Here is a 16,017-nt window from a genome sequence, read left to right on the forward strand (position 1 = left end):
AGCAAATGTTTGAATATTTGGCCAACAAATTTCTAGCCATGATCAGCTACAGTGCCTTACCTTCTACTGATTGTTTTTAAGCTCAGGCTAAAATTTTAATTTCAAGTTTTTAAACATGGTTATTCCAAGTAAACTTTGCCAGGGTACATAAAAATATCCTCATCCATTTTATATCATGGATCTAGTGTGCCATTGAACATCCACATGGTTGATTTTGTTGCCTGTACTGATATGTTTGGCATGTGTCACATTTTTTTAACCATCTATTCAACATGCAAGTTCCTTTATCATACATGTTCCTCTAATATATCACATCTCTAGCCCCCCTTTTAATTTTTTTCAATGCTCAGTTGAACCCTTATGTATTTCCTGAAGCACATACTTTCAGACACTGTCAGCCTCTGGACAATATTCCCGTTAATTACAGATAGCTCTTGTTCAAATGGAAAATGTGGGACAGGTATGTAGTGTCTTGAAAAGCCTGCAGTGATACCTTTTGAATACTTGTTGATAGGGATGCCATTTGTTCTGACTTCTATCACCACTTTTTCCCCTGCTACTAGACAGCTTTTCATGGATAATGTGAGATTCCTTGCTATTTTTTAACCTACTGTCAAATACCATGGATATCAGATGCTTTCCTGACGTATAATCAATGCTGGGGGTGGGACGACTGTATAACTTACTGTTTTATTTATTTTTCACAACAGTTAATACAGGATACAACAAACATAACTTCCTCTCCGTCCCTATAAATAATAAAAAATAATTATAATTACAATTACCCACCCTATCCCTGGTTACTTACTGTTATTTTGCTTCATTTGTATAACGTCCCCCTGAAAGCAATATCTTTGTACTTTTTTTGGCTCAGTTTCCAAAGATTGTGTTACTTCCCATCAGTCTTCCATAAAATGATATTTTTGTCTTCCTTTTTGAGGCTTAATTTGCTACATTAATTTGTCCATAATTAATAAATCCATATATTTTGATAAATTTCCTTTGGTGGGGCAGCTATTAACAAATTATGAATTTCTTATACAAGCATTTAATGCTTTTATCATTACATCATAAAAAAACCAAAAATAGAACACTGATTTATCAAGGGCAAAAACTGAAAAATAAGAACTATCCCTGGTAAACAGAGATAATTGGAGGTATGTGTGTATCTTTTGATAAATGTTTCCTAGGATTAGATCTGGGTGCAGATCTGTACTCTTTACATGTTTAAGGAAACAGCCCATGTATCTTGTCAATTTTACTTTACTACTAGTTGTAATAAGAAAGAGTGAAACTTGTACTGGATCAGTCACTTCCTGGCATTAACTGTCATGGGCCTAATCTAGTGTGGAGGGGAAAGCATATTGGGGTTGTTTGTGACAGATGACACTGTCGCCAATCTGCAGCAACCCTGCAGCTTTCCTCTGGAAAAGGTGCATTTTCGTAAAGTTGTTTTAGTGTGTTGTTTTCCTTAAAAGCAGCTCTCATGCATTTCCACTATAGTTTCCCTGTCTCAACTCCCACATTAAATTCTGGGTATGCCTTTATTCTGTGACCTGGCAGTGATCCTGGTCAAGGGGTGTGGCCACCCCTTTTCCCCCATTCACAGTAGGGTGCTTTTAGGCACAGACTTCCTTTCCCACTTAGCACTATGTTGCAGTAGCACTGTTTCTGACATTCATAGTAGCGCAGTAGCCTGTTTACCCATTAACAATATGTCACTGTTCAGAAGACATGCTAAGACACGATGGTTAAGCATTTTGAGCTAAGCATGTCATGTGAACTGTTCCGTACCATGGTACCTACATAACCATGGTTAAAACATGCTCACTAACCATTTGCTGCAAAAGGGTTAGCAGCCTAACCATGGCTTAGCATGTTGTCTGAACAGGCCCTGTGTAGTCTGTTTTAACCTTTTGCAATGGTGACTAAGAGGGGAGAGGTGTAGGACTTCCATTATTCTTCCCTGAACAGGGAGGATGGACGGGCAGGGAACAAACCTCTCTCATTCACTGAGCAGCATCTATGCTGTTGATGACGTTCAATTCAACTGGCTGGACTCTGCCCACTCAGTACAAAACTAAGGTGGTTTCCACTGCAGTTCGACCTGTGAAATCAGGTTTCTAGGTAGTGTGCACTCTGTTTTATTGCTTCATGTGTCACTGACAAACCAAAGCTGATTTCATGAAAATTCGGATAAAACCTAATGGATGGATTTTCTCATACCATTTCTAAGCAAATTGGGCCATGGTTTTAGTTGTGTTCTGTACTTTTCTGTTTATGTATGTTTTCTACTTTCCTTGTGTCTTTCCTTCCATTAGGCTTCCTCTGCTCCTGGATCCCCAGTCTCCCTTTGTGTGCTCCTTCCTCCATTTCACCCACTTTTTGAGTCCCCTTCTCCTTCCTGCAGCTCATACTTCCCCTCTTTTCTTCCTCCATTTCCATTTTCTCTCCTTTCATTATCCCCTTCCACATCTCCACCAATTATAGTTCTCCCCTCAATCTTGCTTCCTCCCTCTGTTCCACCTCATTTCTTTCATTTGCTTCCCCCATTCCCCCCTTACCTCTATTCACCTTCTCTCTTCTTTCATTCACCCTTCTCACAGCTGTCCCCCTCCGAGCAGGCAAGCTCTTCCGCTGTTTTGCCAAATTTCCCCCCATCTCCTCTTCCTTCTCCCTCTGCATCTTCTGCTCCTCAACCCTCTTCTGTTTCAGCTTCTGAACCACCTCTGTCCTCACAACAGACTCTAGCTTCTGAAGAGAAGCCTCCTCATGACTTCAGTTCTTACCATTCCCATAATCCTTTCTTCCTCCCTATACCTCCACCTATCCAATCCTACAGGAGGTATCAAGCTCGGCAGAAGAACAGTGACAGCAGTAAATACCCTTGAAGACAGAAGTTGCTTTGGTTTCCTTCATTGCCATGGCCCATAAACGAGGGTCAGCTGTTCTACAGTAGATGAGGTCCAGGTGCTCATACTTAAAATGATTTTGAAGTGTTCAGTGAATGTTGTTGATGACTAGAGTGGGGGTGAGAAGTGGTCTTCTGGGTTCAATGCTATCACAGGCTGAAAAAGACATATAAATGTGATGGACTTTGCATATCAACTGTCTGGCAAGATAACGTCGTTCCCCTTTAACATAGTAAAAGGTCTCTCTCACACAAGATTGTAAGCTCTTTGGAGCAGGGACAGGCCCTACATTTATTTGCTCAGTGGGGATCTGCAGTCTTTGTAATTGTATATTTGATATAACAGTAATAAAAGCCTAACTAGGATTTCCAAACTAGTTATTGAAAGGATTCACCTGTGTGTGACACAGCTACGCTGCAAATATTTCTGGTTTCAAGGTGGCTTCTAATGTAAATGCCATGGGTAAAACAATCGTAGGAATGGCAGCTTAGTCAGGGTGTTGCCTCTTGATTTCGGGAGAGTTCTAAGCCCATCCGTAAAACTGCAGTTTTCAAGGATTCTTGATTTGGAATCATGACAGATAAACGGATTTAAAGTTTATATAAGTGTATTGTGTAGACGTGTCCTGTGTCTCACTCTTTGATCAAGAAGTTATCTTTCAAGTTAAATGCACATTTTTTAAAAAATATGCACAGCCCCAACTGCAATAGTAAAACAAAAAAAACATGTAAGCAGGGCCCTGATCAGGACCATGGCGCACAGTATGGGGGTTGGGTGTTTACCCTGTTCTCCCCATGCAGTTTTCCCTCTGAAAATACCTCCTTCCAGCTGCTATTTCCCCAGAAGTTGCTGCTTGTGGCAAACAGCAAAGGGCAGTGAGAAACTGTATGATGAGGAAACCCTAACACCCCCCTCCTTGTTCACTGTGGTCCAGCTTAAAATTGAGACCCTGCGTAGCTGCTTTTCCTGAAAAAATAAAATGGCCAGTGGTGAGCACACTTTAAAAATGTATGTTTTAATCTCACATTTAATTCCGTCCTTAAATAGCCATAAAATCTGTTTTTAATAACCTTGGGTCCCTTCTTAAAAGTCGTAACTCATATTTTGGGGACTATTGTCCTAAAATTGCAACCCTGATAATGCTGAAAAGAAAAAAAAGTATTGTTTGATTATAAAATTGGTTTGTCCGGGAGCTGAAATATTCAGATTGCCCTAAAGAGCAAATTAACTTTCTTTCTCAATTCCATGCTTGTAAAGTGAGTAAAATATCCTACTTCAGAGCGCTGTTTATGTGAGGATGATGAAGATAAATGCATTTCACATTAAGAAAATGCTAGATAAATGTTGAGGGTTCAAAACTGTTAATAGTCATGTAGGATATTTCATGTGTGATACTTAAGATGTACTTAAGATACCACGGAGGAAATATATTAACTAACCGCTCCTTAAGTGTTGTGATGCCGTAGTCATAGCTTAACTTAGTGCTTTTCCCTCCTTGCACAGGGCGCTGCGTTTCTAGAAAGTTACAGCCCTTCATGTTATGACCCTTTCTTCCTGAAGACTTGTACAGATGTTTGGAAGGTAGGATAAGCCAGTGTTCTCTGATTATTCTGACTAGAAGATTGAGCATTGATAATAATTTTATTGGTTACTTAGTATTGTTAGGCAGAGCCTGTGAAGGGTTTGGTTTGGGTCAAAGATCTTTAAAAAAATTAAATAGAAAATACATTGTGGATTAATTGGCACTTTAGGGGTTGATCTGAGGCGTGTTACAAGTACATATATCCACAGACTTGGCCGTTCCCTTTTCCACCAGGACCTTCACATTTTCACTCCTTCACATGTTTCTTGCTGTCCACAGTATTTGTGGCTGTGGACATAAACCTCCTTTCCTTAGTTTCTGACAGATGGAAACCATGTTAGCATTTTGCACAGTAAACGATGGTATTGGTTTTGAGCCATATAAATATCATGTTCATATTAACTGAGTGATCTGAGAAAAATCTGGTATCAAACCACATACACAGCAAGATCTTGTTTATCTACAGTTGCTTTTTCTTATCCTGCAATTCTTTCAAATAAAGGTAAAACTTAAATTGGCCATACATTTAAGCTTCCCTGGAGTAGAAGAATACTCAAGTACTCAAGGTGCTTTATATGCATTATTTTTGTAATCCCTCATTAGCCTTATAGGCACGCCTGCCCAGCTCATTAACTGCTGTACTGCATCAGCAATAAACCAAAACTTCTCTTCTGGAAGCCTTTAACAGAGGACTGGGAACTCCCCCGCCCCTTGAGGGCTGTATTCCCTTGGGGGATATATGATGGGGGCTACATGCTAGGACTGGGCAAGGCTGGAACAGGTGGGGCCAGAACCAAAAAGTGGGCAGGGCCAGAGTCATCCCACATATTCTCTTCTTTCCTTGGGCATGTTTGCATGATCATGTGGGGAAAATAACCAATGTACTCATCGTGAGCTGCTTAATTAGCATAACCCCTTGCCCTGTGGAATTACCCCAGCCACCCACCCTCACTGGGTTCAGACATCAATCAGTTAACCTTTATTTACAGTTCAGACCACAACATAAAACATATTAATAAAATGAAAGATACAAAATCATTAAGAAATGGAGCAGTTAAATTGCTCCACAAAGATTATGATCAGCCAATCATAAGCAGTCTGGTGAGATTGACCAGGTTCAAGAATTTAGCCACTTGTTCGGTAGTTAACTTGTTGGTGCCCTGGAGTAGGATAATCGAAAGGTTCCCAGTAGAGTGGCTGGGGAAAACTGTGTGATGGGATAGGTTAGGTCTTTTCTGGCCTCTTGATAGTAACTACAATGAAAGAGAAGGTGTAAGATGGACTCCACCTCAACGTTGTTACAGAAGCAGCGTTTGTTATTCGCTGGGCGAATAACAGCGAATAATAATTCGCTGGGGAGGAGACCAGAGAGGCCAGGACAGCATTATCCTGAGGCCTCTCCAGCCTCCTTCCCCTCTTCCAAAACACCCCAGCCAGATAGGCAAAAAATTCAGACTGGGAGGACGGGGAGGTGAAGATCAGCTCTGCAATGCCTCCCACTCTGCATTGGATGATTCTAAGGCTCCAGGTTCAGAGGCTTATGATCATTGAGGGCTGAAACAATAGGACTGCATCTTTAACCTGAGGAAATAAAACTGCCTGATTTGATATTGTGCTGGGATTTTGCAATGCAGAAACATGAATTTAGCTGTGTTTTAATAGGCGTCAGTTCCACCTTTATATGATCCCTTGTTAATGGAAATACAAGGAAGATATCTTGAGGCCGGCATTATCCAACAGTGTGACACAGGTATTCTTTAGAGCTTACTATTTGCCTTTGTGAAGTGTTCTGTATCCCAGACTTAACTCGGGAACCCTGGGTAAGGGCCCTGGTGTTGCGATTTCTTCTCCCTTCCTCCACCCCATGCTTACAGGTGAGCCCAATCAGTTCTGAGGGATAAAGAGGGTACAAATATGGCTACTAGGGATCTTTTCCAAAAGACAGCAAAGTGGTAGTGGTACAGCAAGTGTATGTGTGATGTTTGCCCTGTCCTGGACGGGGTTGCACTCTCCCTAAAGGATTGGGTCCGTAGTTTGGGGGTGCTCTTGGATCCAGAACTGTCACTTGAGGCACAGGTGAACTCAGTGGCAAAGAGCACCTTTATCAGCTTAGGTTGATATACCAACTACGCCCTTATTTGGACAGAGATAGCCTAGCTACAGTTATCCATGCTCTGATAACCTGTCGTTTGGATTACTGCAATGCGTTATACGTGGGGCTGCCTTTGAAAACGGTCCGGAAGCTTCAGCTGGTACAAAACAGGGCAGCCCGTTTTCTAACAGGGACTGGCCGGCGAGATCACATTACGCCAGTCCTTTTACAACTTCATTGGCTGCCAGTTCAGGTCCGGGCCCAATTCAAAGTGCTGGTATTGACATTCAAAGCCCTAAACGGTTTGGGGCTAGGTTATTTGAAGGAACGCCTCCTCCCATATGTACCTGCCCGGACCTTAAGATCATCTACAGGGGCCCTTCTCTGTGAGCCCCTGCCAAAGGAAGTGAGGCAGGTGGCTACTAGGAGGAGGGTGTTCTCCACTGTGGCACCCCGGTTGTGGAATGAGCTCCCCAGAGAGGTCCGCCTGGTGCCTACACTGTACTCTTTTCATCGCCAGCTGAAGACCTTTTTATTCTCTCAGTATTTTAACACTTAATTTTAACTTAAATTTAAATTTTTACTGTTTTAACTCTGTATTTTAATTTTATATCAATTTTGCTGCATGGTTTTTATCTTGGTTGTGCTTTTTATACTGTATTTTGTATTTGTGCTTTTAACCTGTTGGTTGTTTTATTATGGTTTTAATTTTTGTGAACTGCCCAGAGAGCTTCGGCTATTGGGCGGTATAAAAATGTAATAAATAAATAAATAAATGTGGGAAGAGTAGATTTAGCTCTTTTATTTCATATCCAAGATCAGTCACTCCAGAAATGGAAGTGATCTTGTTCTACATGCTTTCAACTTCCCACAGGAAAAATATACTCCTCCAAAGAGTTGAATGAACTCCATAAGATTGACTTGCCGCTACTTCCTTTGAGTCGGCAGCTTATGAATCCTGTTGAGTGGCTGAAGATTCCATCTGGGTATATGGAAAGTGAGATTCGTCAAAAGAGCCGGTAAAGTTTGATAGGACTTTTTCAAGTGTGTTTCCCCTATTTCATGTTTCACACATAAGAGGCTGTGTAGATCAGTTCTGTGGGCTTTCCATGGAACCCATGACTGACTCAACCAGTGATGTGTATATAAAACCTTATTCTGTGTGTGCTTTCCTTTCCATTCGAAGAAGGGTTTATTGGTGACAGCTAAATGTCTTGTGATCTGAAACCTCTATTACATAAATGATAGAATAATGTCAAATACATGATTGTATGAGTCTGTACTAATTTGTCTAAAATCAGAATTAACCAGGGTGTGGCTAGCTGTTTGTCTGGTAGACACTAATGGTAGTGTCTACCAGACACTAATGGACCTATTTATTGATAGGTCAAGAACAGTGGTTCCCAAACTTTTTCTGGTAACTGCCCCCTTGGTTCCACAAACTCATGCCCAGTGCCCCCTGCACACGGCCCCTTTAAATGGGAAGCACCCGCCCCAGGCTTGCTGAGGGAGGGAGGGAGGGAAAAGAGAGCGAACACCTCTGTTTTGCAGCCAGCATGGCGTGGCGCACTAAGCAGGGTATGTCTCTTCATTAGCGTTTTGATGCTTTTGAAACATTTCAATTCACCATTAAAAGGACTCTTCTTAAACGGTATTAATACATGTGTGGATTCTTCCCCTATATGGCTTGGGCCCAAACTACCTTCTCCCATAAAAATGTCCCTGGGTTTTAAGACCTTCTGGAGAGGCGCTTATTGGAAAAGACCACCTTAAGTGCCCCCCTGCCGCCCTCTTGCTTCTTAACCCCCCCTATGTAATCCCACCGCCCCCAAGGGGGCGGTACCACCCACTTTGGGAACCACTGGTCTAGGATGTGACATGGGCAGCCCAATATACTTTTTCTGCCCCAGAGAATGGACATTAGTAGAAAAATAAATCACAACATCATTGGAACCATCCTTCCATTTATTTGAGGCTATGGTTGGTTCAGTGACGATAGTTTAATTCAGTGTTTCTCAACCTTTTTCCGACCGTGGCCCCCTTCCAACCTTATTTCCTTCCTGTGGCCCCCCTGTCCTATCGGTAGAAAGGTAGCTATTTAAATGTTTTGTTTGTAAATAGAACATGTTTTATTTATAATTTTTATAATTTATACAAAATACAATTACATAAAAAATTATACTTTAAGTATTTCTCAATCAATGTGACCCTTGTGCTTTTTTATATCCGGTTCTATTGCTGTGAGGGATAACCGAAGATCACCTGTGTCCATTATGTTAAGGCGATTCCGCGTTAGGCTGAGTAAATAATTCACACGACTGAAACTTGTTTCTACCAAATAAGAAGTAGGAAATTCCATGAAAAACAATTTTGCTTCATCCCAAAGCTGTGGAAACTTTTTAGATATTGTAAAATGAGTGCAGATGGCAATCCAGCCACTGAGAAGCACGGTCACTTCTCTGTTCATTTCACTTCTCTGTTTTCTATTTTCTTTTCTCGGTCACTTCTCTGTTTTCTTCACTTCTCACTTCCCTCTGTGGCCCTCTAGTCTCGTTCCGTGCCCCCCCCCCCATTTACCCAATTTTCACCTGTGGCCCCCTTGGAATACCCTGGTGGCCCCCGGTTGAGAAATGCTGGTTTAATTGACGTGTCATTATGTTGCTAGTTATGTCAAGCTATAAATTCACTTCCTCCTTTTCTAGTTGTTTTCCCCCCTAAAAAGGGGGGGGGAGAATGTTCCTTTTTCATTTAATACCCTTTTCTCTGTGCTTGTCACAGAATTTCCTTGTCAGATATCTATTCACTTCCCTCATTCTTTCTTGCCCCTTCTCCTTTCAAAGCCCATTCCCATTATAACTCTCTTGTAATCCATCCTTTACGATATAACTGAAGGAGACAGTTGAGTCCCTTCTGGTGTTGAGAACTGGAAATTCCAATTCTTACTCTCCCCCCACCAAATGTCTCCTTTAAGTTGCATTTACATCTAGGGGAGGGGTTTTTGAGGGTCTGTAAGTAGGGTGCTCCCTTATTTTTCCTTACAGAAGCCCTGTGCCTTTAATGGCAGGCTGGAATTCAAGAAGTTGCAACTTCCATTTACTGCATTTCCATAGCAGTCATTAAAGGACCACATAGGGCTGTTAATGGGCAGAATGTATTCAGCAAGATGATTTGGTCATGCCATTACTCTGCGCCTGTCCAGCATGTGATTGTAGCCTCTGTTGTTTGCAGACTGAAAGAGTTGCTTCTTCTTCGTGGTCTCTGTGCATCACACATATGTGCTCTGCACCTGCGCGGGGCCAGCTTCGGAAACTTCACTAGCTGAAAATCTTTTTAGGCAGGAACCCCTCCCCCACCGTCCACTGAGCATGCTCAGAGGTTCCCGCCCTATCTCCTCAGTTCTCTTCAACCGCCTGTGGGTCAACAGCTTGTTGGAGACTTCTCTTGTGGTACAGTTTTACCTCAGCTGAAAAATCTCTTTATTTTTCCTTCTTCTCTTATTCTCCAGTTTTCTAACCTTATATAAAAATAGTTCGTTTGTTAGTGTTGGTGCCTATGGCACATCAAGGCCTTTTCAAGAAATTAGGGGTTCGTCGCTGGATAATACCTTGGCAGATCGCGGTCCCCCTTCTCCTCGATACCGAGAGGAGTCACAGCCCATCAACACTGACGAACGTTGGTACCGACAAGTGCCACAACAACCGTCAGTCGATACGAAAGCTATCGATACCGATGTACGCCTCCTTATGGGTACATCTGTCACCGTTCACCGGCTTCAACTCATTCAGGTCACCAGCATGCCACCTAGGTCTCCACTGAGATTGCGTGACTATTACGCTGATTGGCAACCTCCCCAGTACCCTCCGTATTACTACGAGGATTGGAGACACAGAAGGCACCAAGATTATTATTATCATCAATACCCGCAGGAATGTCCATACGAACCGTACCCGCGTTTCCGTCAGCCACCCTCCGAAACGGTCTCCTGTCCACTGCCTCCAGAGGAGGTTATGGCTATGCCACCGCCGCCTCAACCATCGGTACCGAGGCGCGCTTCGCAACCGACGCAAACTACAGTACTGACCACCTCGGTACCGTCCCAAGCATTGCAAACGTTGCCTGCATCAGAGATGAGGGGAAACACACTGGATGCCCCATCAGAGGAGGACTACCAATTGGATTCCTCACAAGAGACATCACCAGTACCGTCCATTCCTTCACCGGATGACCTGGTGGTTACTTCGGACGTGGTGTCCCCTTCAGAGGAATTGGCACACTTTGCCGACCAGGTACAGAGGATGGCAAGGTCCCTGGGGATTGAAATGTCCCAACCAATAGAAAAACTAAATGACCCAGTCTATGACGATGTATACTGTGAGTCATCAACCCCAGCGGCCATTCCATATTTACCTGTGCTGCTATGCACAGCCCAACAATCATGGAAGCTGCACTCCTCTATGCCACCAACGTCAAAGAGGCTAGACAACATATATAAGATTCAAGAGAAAACAGCCCCTTTTCTCTTCACACACCCAAAACCAAATTCAATTATCGTGGAAGCATCCCAGGGACGTTCTCAGAGGAGACACAATGCGCCAGTGGACAAGGAAGGACGCGGATTGGACGGCCTGGGGAGGAGAATCTACTCTTCGATGGCATTGTCTCTTCGGGTACATAACTACCAAGCCACAATGGCAAAATATCAGCTCTTCTTGTGGGAGAAGATGGCATCTCTCTCCAGTTACTTTCCCGATGACCAGAGGGAACTGGCTAATGTGTTTTGTACCGAGGCTATGAGACTCTCTCAGCAACAGCTCAATACGGCACGTCACGCTACTGATTGCGCCTCTAAAGCCATGATAGCTTCCATTGCGCTACGAAAGCATGCGTGGCTAAGGTCCGCAGGGCTGTCTCAAGAGGCACGCGCTCGCATAGAGGACCTGCCTTTCGATGGAGAAGGACTGTTCAATTGCTCCACCGACGAGTCCATGGAAAATATCCAGAAGGCCAAGAACACGGCCAAGAAAATGGGAATTTGGCAGCAACAACAGCTGCAAAAATCATTCCGCCCAAGATGTTGGCCTAGAACACAACAACAATTCCAGCCCAGGCAGCAACAACCCCAAGACCGTGCCCCTCTGTACCAACCCCAAGGTCAGTACAAGAGGCAACAATTCTCTGGTCGCTTTAAACAAAACAGGAGCAAACCAGACAGGAATCAAAGACGGCGTCTTTGACTGCCCTATAGCACCAACTACCTCACCAAAATTTGGAGACATCCTTGCCCCTTTCTATCACACGTGGACCACCATTACCACTGACACATGGGTCCTGAACATCATTTCCCGGGGCTACAAAATAGAGTTTACCACCCTCCCTCCGCTCGGAACCGCAAGGTTCTCACCACCTACAGACGCTCTGTTGCAAGAGACCAAGAGACTCTGTTAGAGAAGGGCGCCATAGAGCGATTACCAACACACGCCCTAGGATGTGGGTTCTACTCCCGCTACTTTACGGTTCCGAAACGGGATGGGGGGCTACAGCCTATTTTGGACCTTAGAGATCTAAACGAGTTCATCAACCCCAAAAAATTCCGGATGAACTCTTTAGCTAACATCCTACCATTCTTCTCCCAAGGGGACTGGTTTACCTCAATCGACCTCAAGGACACGTACTTTCACGTCTCGATCCACAGCGATCACCGTCATTTCCTCCGGTTCATAGTAGGGGAAGATATTTTCCAATTCAAAGTGCTTCCTTTCGGTCTTTCTACTGCCCCCGAGTTTTCACAAAGTGCATGGCACCGATGTGCGCCTTTCTGAGAACTCAAGGGGTGGAGATTTACCCCTACTTGGACGATTGGTTGATAGTGGCAAATACAGAGCAGGAAGCCACCCACAACACTCACCTCACCATCAACCTCCTCAACAAATTAGGCCTTTGCATCAACAAAGAAAAATCAAATTTCCAACCAACCCAAAGAATAAAATTCCTCGGAGCAATTCTGGACTCAACCCGCTCCAAGGCTTTCCTCCCGGAGGAGAGAGCTACCACATTAGTGACACTCGCACTCAAGCTTTCTCACTCGAAAACTATATCTGCTTTCCAGGTGCAAAGATTACTGGGCTTCATGGGTGCTACGGTGAGTGTCGTCCCGTGGGAATGCCGCCACATGAGGCCTCTGCAGTTGTGGCTTCTGAGGGAGTAGGACAATACAATGGACGCTCATCGAGTAAAATTGTCCCTCCCTACAAACGTGAAAGACACCTTCATTTCGTGGACGGATCTGCACAACATCATGCAGGGACTGGACTTCAGACCTCCACGGCCATCCCAACACCTAATGACAGATGCGTCTTTATCGAGCTGGAGAGCCCACTGAGGAGACCTTACCATACAGGAACGCTGGAGTCCTGCCAACAGGCAGAGACACATAAACGTCCTGGAATTAATGGCCATTCAGAAGGCATTGCTTGCTTTCCAGCAGACCTTGTCAGGACACATGATTCAAATCCATACCGACAACATGGCAGCTGTTTGGCATATAAACAAGCAAGGTGGAACACGGTCTATGGACCTGATTTCCCTAACCTTAGACATTTGGCACTGGGCAATCACCCACGACATGGCCTTATCGGCCATTCATATCGCAGGCCAGGACAATATACTGGCAGACGACCTCAGCTGTACTTTCGTGGACACGCACGAGTGGCAGATGAAAGAGTCTGTACTCGTGATGCTCTTTCGGGCATGGGGACAGCCTGTAATAGACCTGTTTGTGTCACTGGAGAACGCCATCTGCAGCCTATACTGCACGTGGGTGGGTCACGGGGTAGCATCCCTAGGGGATGCCTTCGAAAGGATGTGGTCAGGACAACTCCTATATCTGTTCCCTCCTATACCCCTTCTATCCAGGGTCATTGTAAAGTTGCACATAGACAATGCCAACGCCATATTGATAGCACCCTGGTGGCCAAGGCAGCCGTGGTTCACACCACTTCTCAAACTGTCCTCAGCGGAGTTTATCAAACTGCCCCAATGCCACAACCTGGTTTCCAAAGAGAAGGGACTCATTCTCCATCCAGATGTCGGGTCACTGAACCTAACGGCATGGTGGATAAGGCAGCGTTAGATAATCAATCCTTGCCTGCTGACGTGTGGAACATCATTCTAGCAGCTAGAAAACCAGCTACTAGAAAATCATACGCCAATAAGTGGGAAGTATTCTCTTCCTTTGCCCTCAGCAGAAATGAGAACCCCTTCTCAGCACCAATAGCCACTGTGCTTTCCTTTCTTTTTTCCTTGTTTAAGAAAGGGCTCAAGTTCTCGTCACTTAGAGTTTACCTGGCAGCAATTTCTGCGTCACATCAGTGGGTTCAAGGCTTCACCCACCCATTAACAAAGCGGTTTATGAAGGGTATGAAGAATACCATCACACCACTTTGCTCCTTTGTTCCCCAATGGAGCCTTTCCGTAGTGCTGAAAGCGTTGTCTGCCAAACCCTTCGAACCGTTAGCAACAACAGACTTTCAGTTATTAACTTTTAAAGTGTCATTCCTTGTTGCCATCACGTCTGCTAGACGTGCATCAGAGCTAGCGGCACTTCGTGTAGACTCACCTTACACTATTTTCCATGCTGACAAAGTGGTCCTCAGACCGGACCCAACCTTTCTGTCAAAGGTTGTTTCTTCTTTTCACCTTGGACAAGATATCATATTGCCAAGTTTCTTTCCCTCGCCGACATCTCCTCTTGAGTTGGCTCTACATACACTGGACGTTAGACGTGCCCTCGCCTTCTACCAGTCCAGAACTGCTACCTTCCGGAGATCCCAAAGACTTTTTGTTTGTTACGGGGGCCTTCAAGCATCTCCGCAGAGAATATCTGCTTGGGTCGTTCACACAATCAGACTAGCCTATGAAACGCTGGCCTCCTGTTGGAGGGTAGAGTACGGTCCCACTCTACGAGAGGAGTGGCTACTTCTACGGTCTTTGAGAGAGGTATTGCCCTACCAGACCTCTGCAAAGCAGCTACATGGTCATCACCTCTGACCTTCGCCAGTCACTACCGCCTGGACATCAGAGCACGTAGAGACTGTGCTTTTGGGCGTGCCGTCTTATCGGCAATTCTATGAATTTCATCCATCACCTGACACCACCCACCTCCGGTAAGTCAGCTTGTTATTCGCCCATATGTTTGATGCACAGAGACCATGAAGAAGAAAGACAGGTTGCTTACCTGTAACTGTAGTTCTTCAAGTGGTCATCTGTGCAGTCACACAACCCTCCCACCGTCCCCGCTATGGTGTCATTTTTTGATTACCTGGTGGTTCACCTCAGTGAGACTGTTTAGGCAGTTTCAGGAACTGAGGAGATAGGGCGGGAACCCCTGAGCTTGCTCAGTGGACAGTGGGGGAGGGGTTCCCACCTAAAAAGATTTTCAGCAAGTGAAGTTTCCGAAACTGGCCCGTATGTGTGACTGCACAGATGACCACTCGAAGAACTACAGTTACAGGTAAGCAACCTGTCTTTCTTTTTTCAGCAACAAAGGAGGGAAATAAAAATGTATAGTGACAGCATGTCAAGGGGAAGAAGGGAAAAGGGTGCTCCTCTCCTTCTGCTCTTCCCATTTTATCCAGGTGTTTTACAGTTAGTTTAGGTTTTGTGGCAGTGATCACCTCCTTGGCCTCAAATAAGACCTCCAGAGGAGAATCTCTGCAAATGATTGTAAGCGAGTGAGTTAGAAATAATCTGTTTAACAAAATCTAGAAGTGCCAGAAGAGGAAGTAGGTGTAAAACTGGAGGGGTAAGTGTTCTTTTAGAAGAAAGCAGTGATAAGACGAAAATGATTTCTCTGAGGGGTAAAGACAGTCTTCGGTGGGATCTAGAAAAACATGCACTCCTGAATTGGTGTCTCTTTAGTACAGCACAAATGCCCTTAGGGAACCTAGTCCCAGAACTGATAGCCATTCCTCTAATTATAGCGGATAGAGAATCAGCTGGCAGCATTGCATATTTTTTTAGACTTCCACCAAAATGTTACTGAGCCTTCTAACCAAAGGGTCCAGAGCTGTCTGAATTGTTGGACGGCTATTCTGGTGTTCTTTAGATCTTCAATCAGCTTGCTGTGAAAGCTCTGGAAATCCTTTGAAACAAAAAGAGAGTGCTAGGTTCTGATAAGTTTGCTGCTATATGTGTAACATTTTCGAGTTTAGAACACACCAACGAAGGTTAAGAAAAAAATGAAGTAATTTTTTTTTTTTCATGTCACTTTGTTTTAAATTCATTCAAAATCTCATTCTGGTTCCTGACTTGGAGCTAAGCAGAAGCAGGGAAGAGCAGCTGGCCCAGCTCAAGTAGGAGCTAGAAAAGTAAGCCAGATTCCCAGGGAGCGAGCGAAAAGGGAGCGAGCTAACAGGAAGAGCAAACAGGAGTTT

At 44.3% G+C, this 16,017-nt stretch overlaps 1 protein-coding gene across 1 annotated transcript in view; it reads left to right on the top strand.

The window, feature by feature from the left end:
- Positions 1-16,017, top strand: part of FAM228B (family with sequence similarity 228 member B) — a 63,469-nt gene that overhangs the window by 37,176 nt on the left and 10,276 nt on the right. Inside the window, exons 8-10 of the mRNA XM_063115905.1 lie at positions 4,416-4,493; positions 6,157-6,244; positions 7,461-7,605. Of these exons, the coding sequence (XP_062971975.1) occupies positions 4,416-4,493; positions 6,157-6,244; positions 7,461-7,605 (311 nt within the window). The remainder of the gene's footprint in view (positions 1-4,415; positions 4,494-6,156; positions 6,245-7,460; positions 7,606-16,017) is intronic.

The sequence above is a fragment of the Elgaria multicarinata genome, chromosome 2 (assembly GCF_023053635.1).
Source record: "Elgaria multicarinata webbii isolate HBS135686 ecotype San Diego chromosome 2, rElgMul1.1.pri, whole genome shotgun sequence".
Classification (NCBI taxonomy): Eukaryota; Metazoa; Chordata; class Lepidosauria; order Squamata; family Anguidae; genus Elgaria; species Elgaria multicarinata.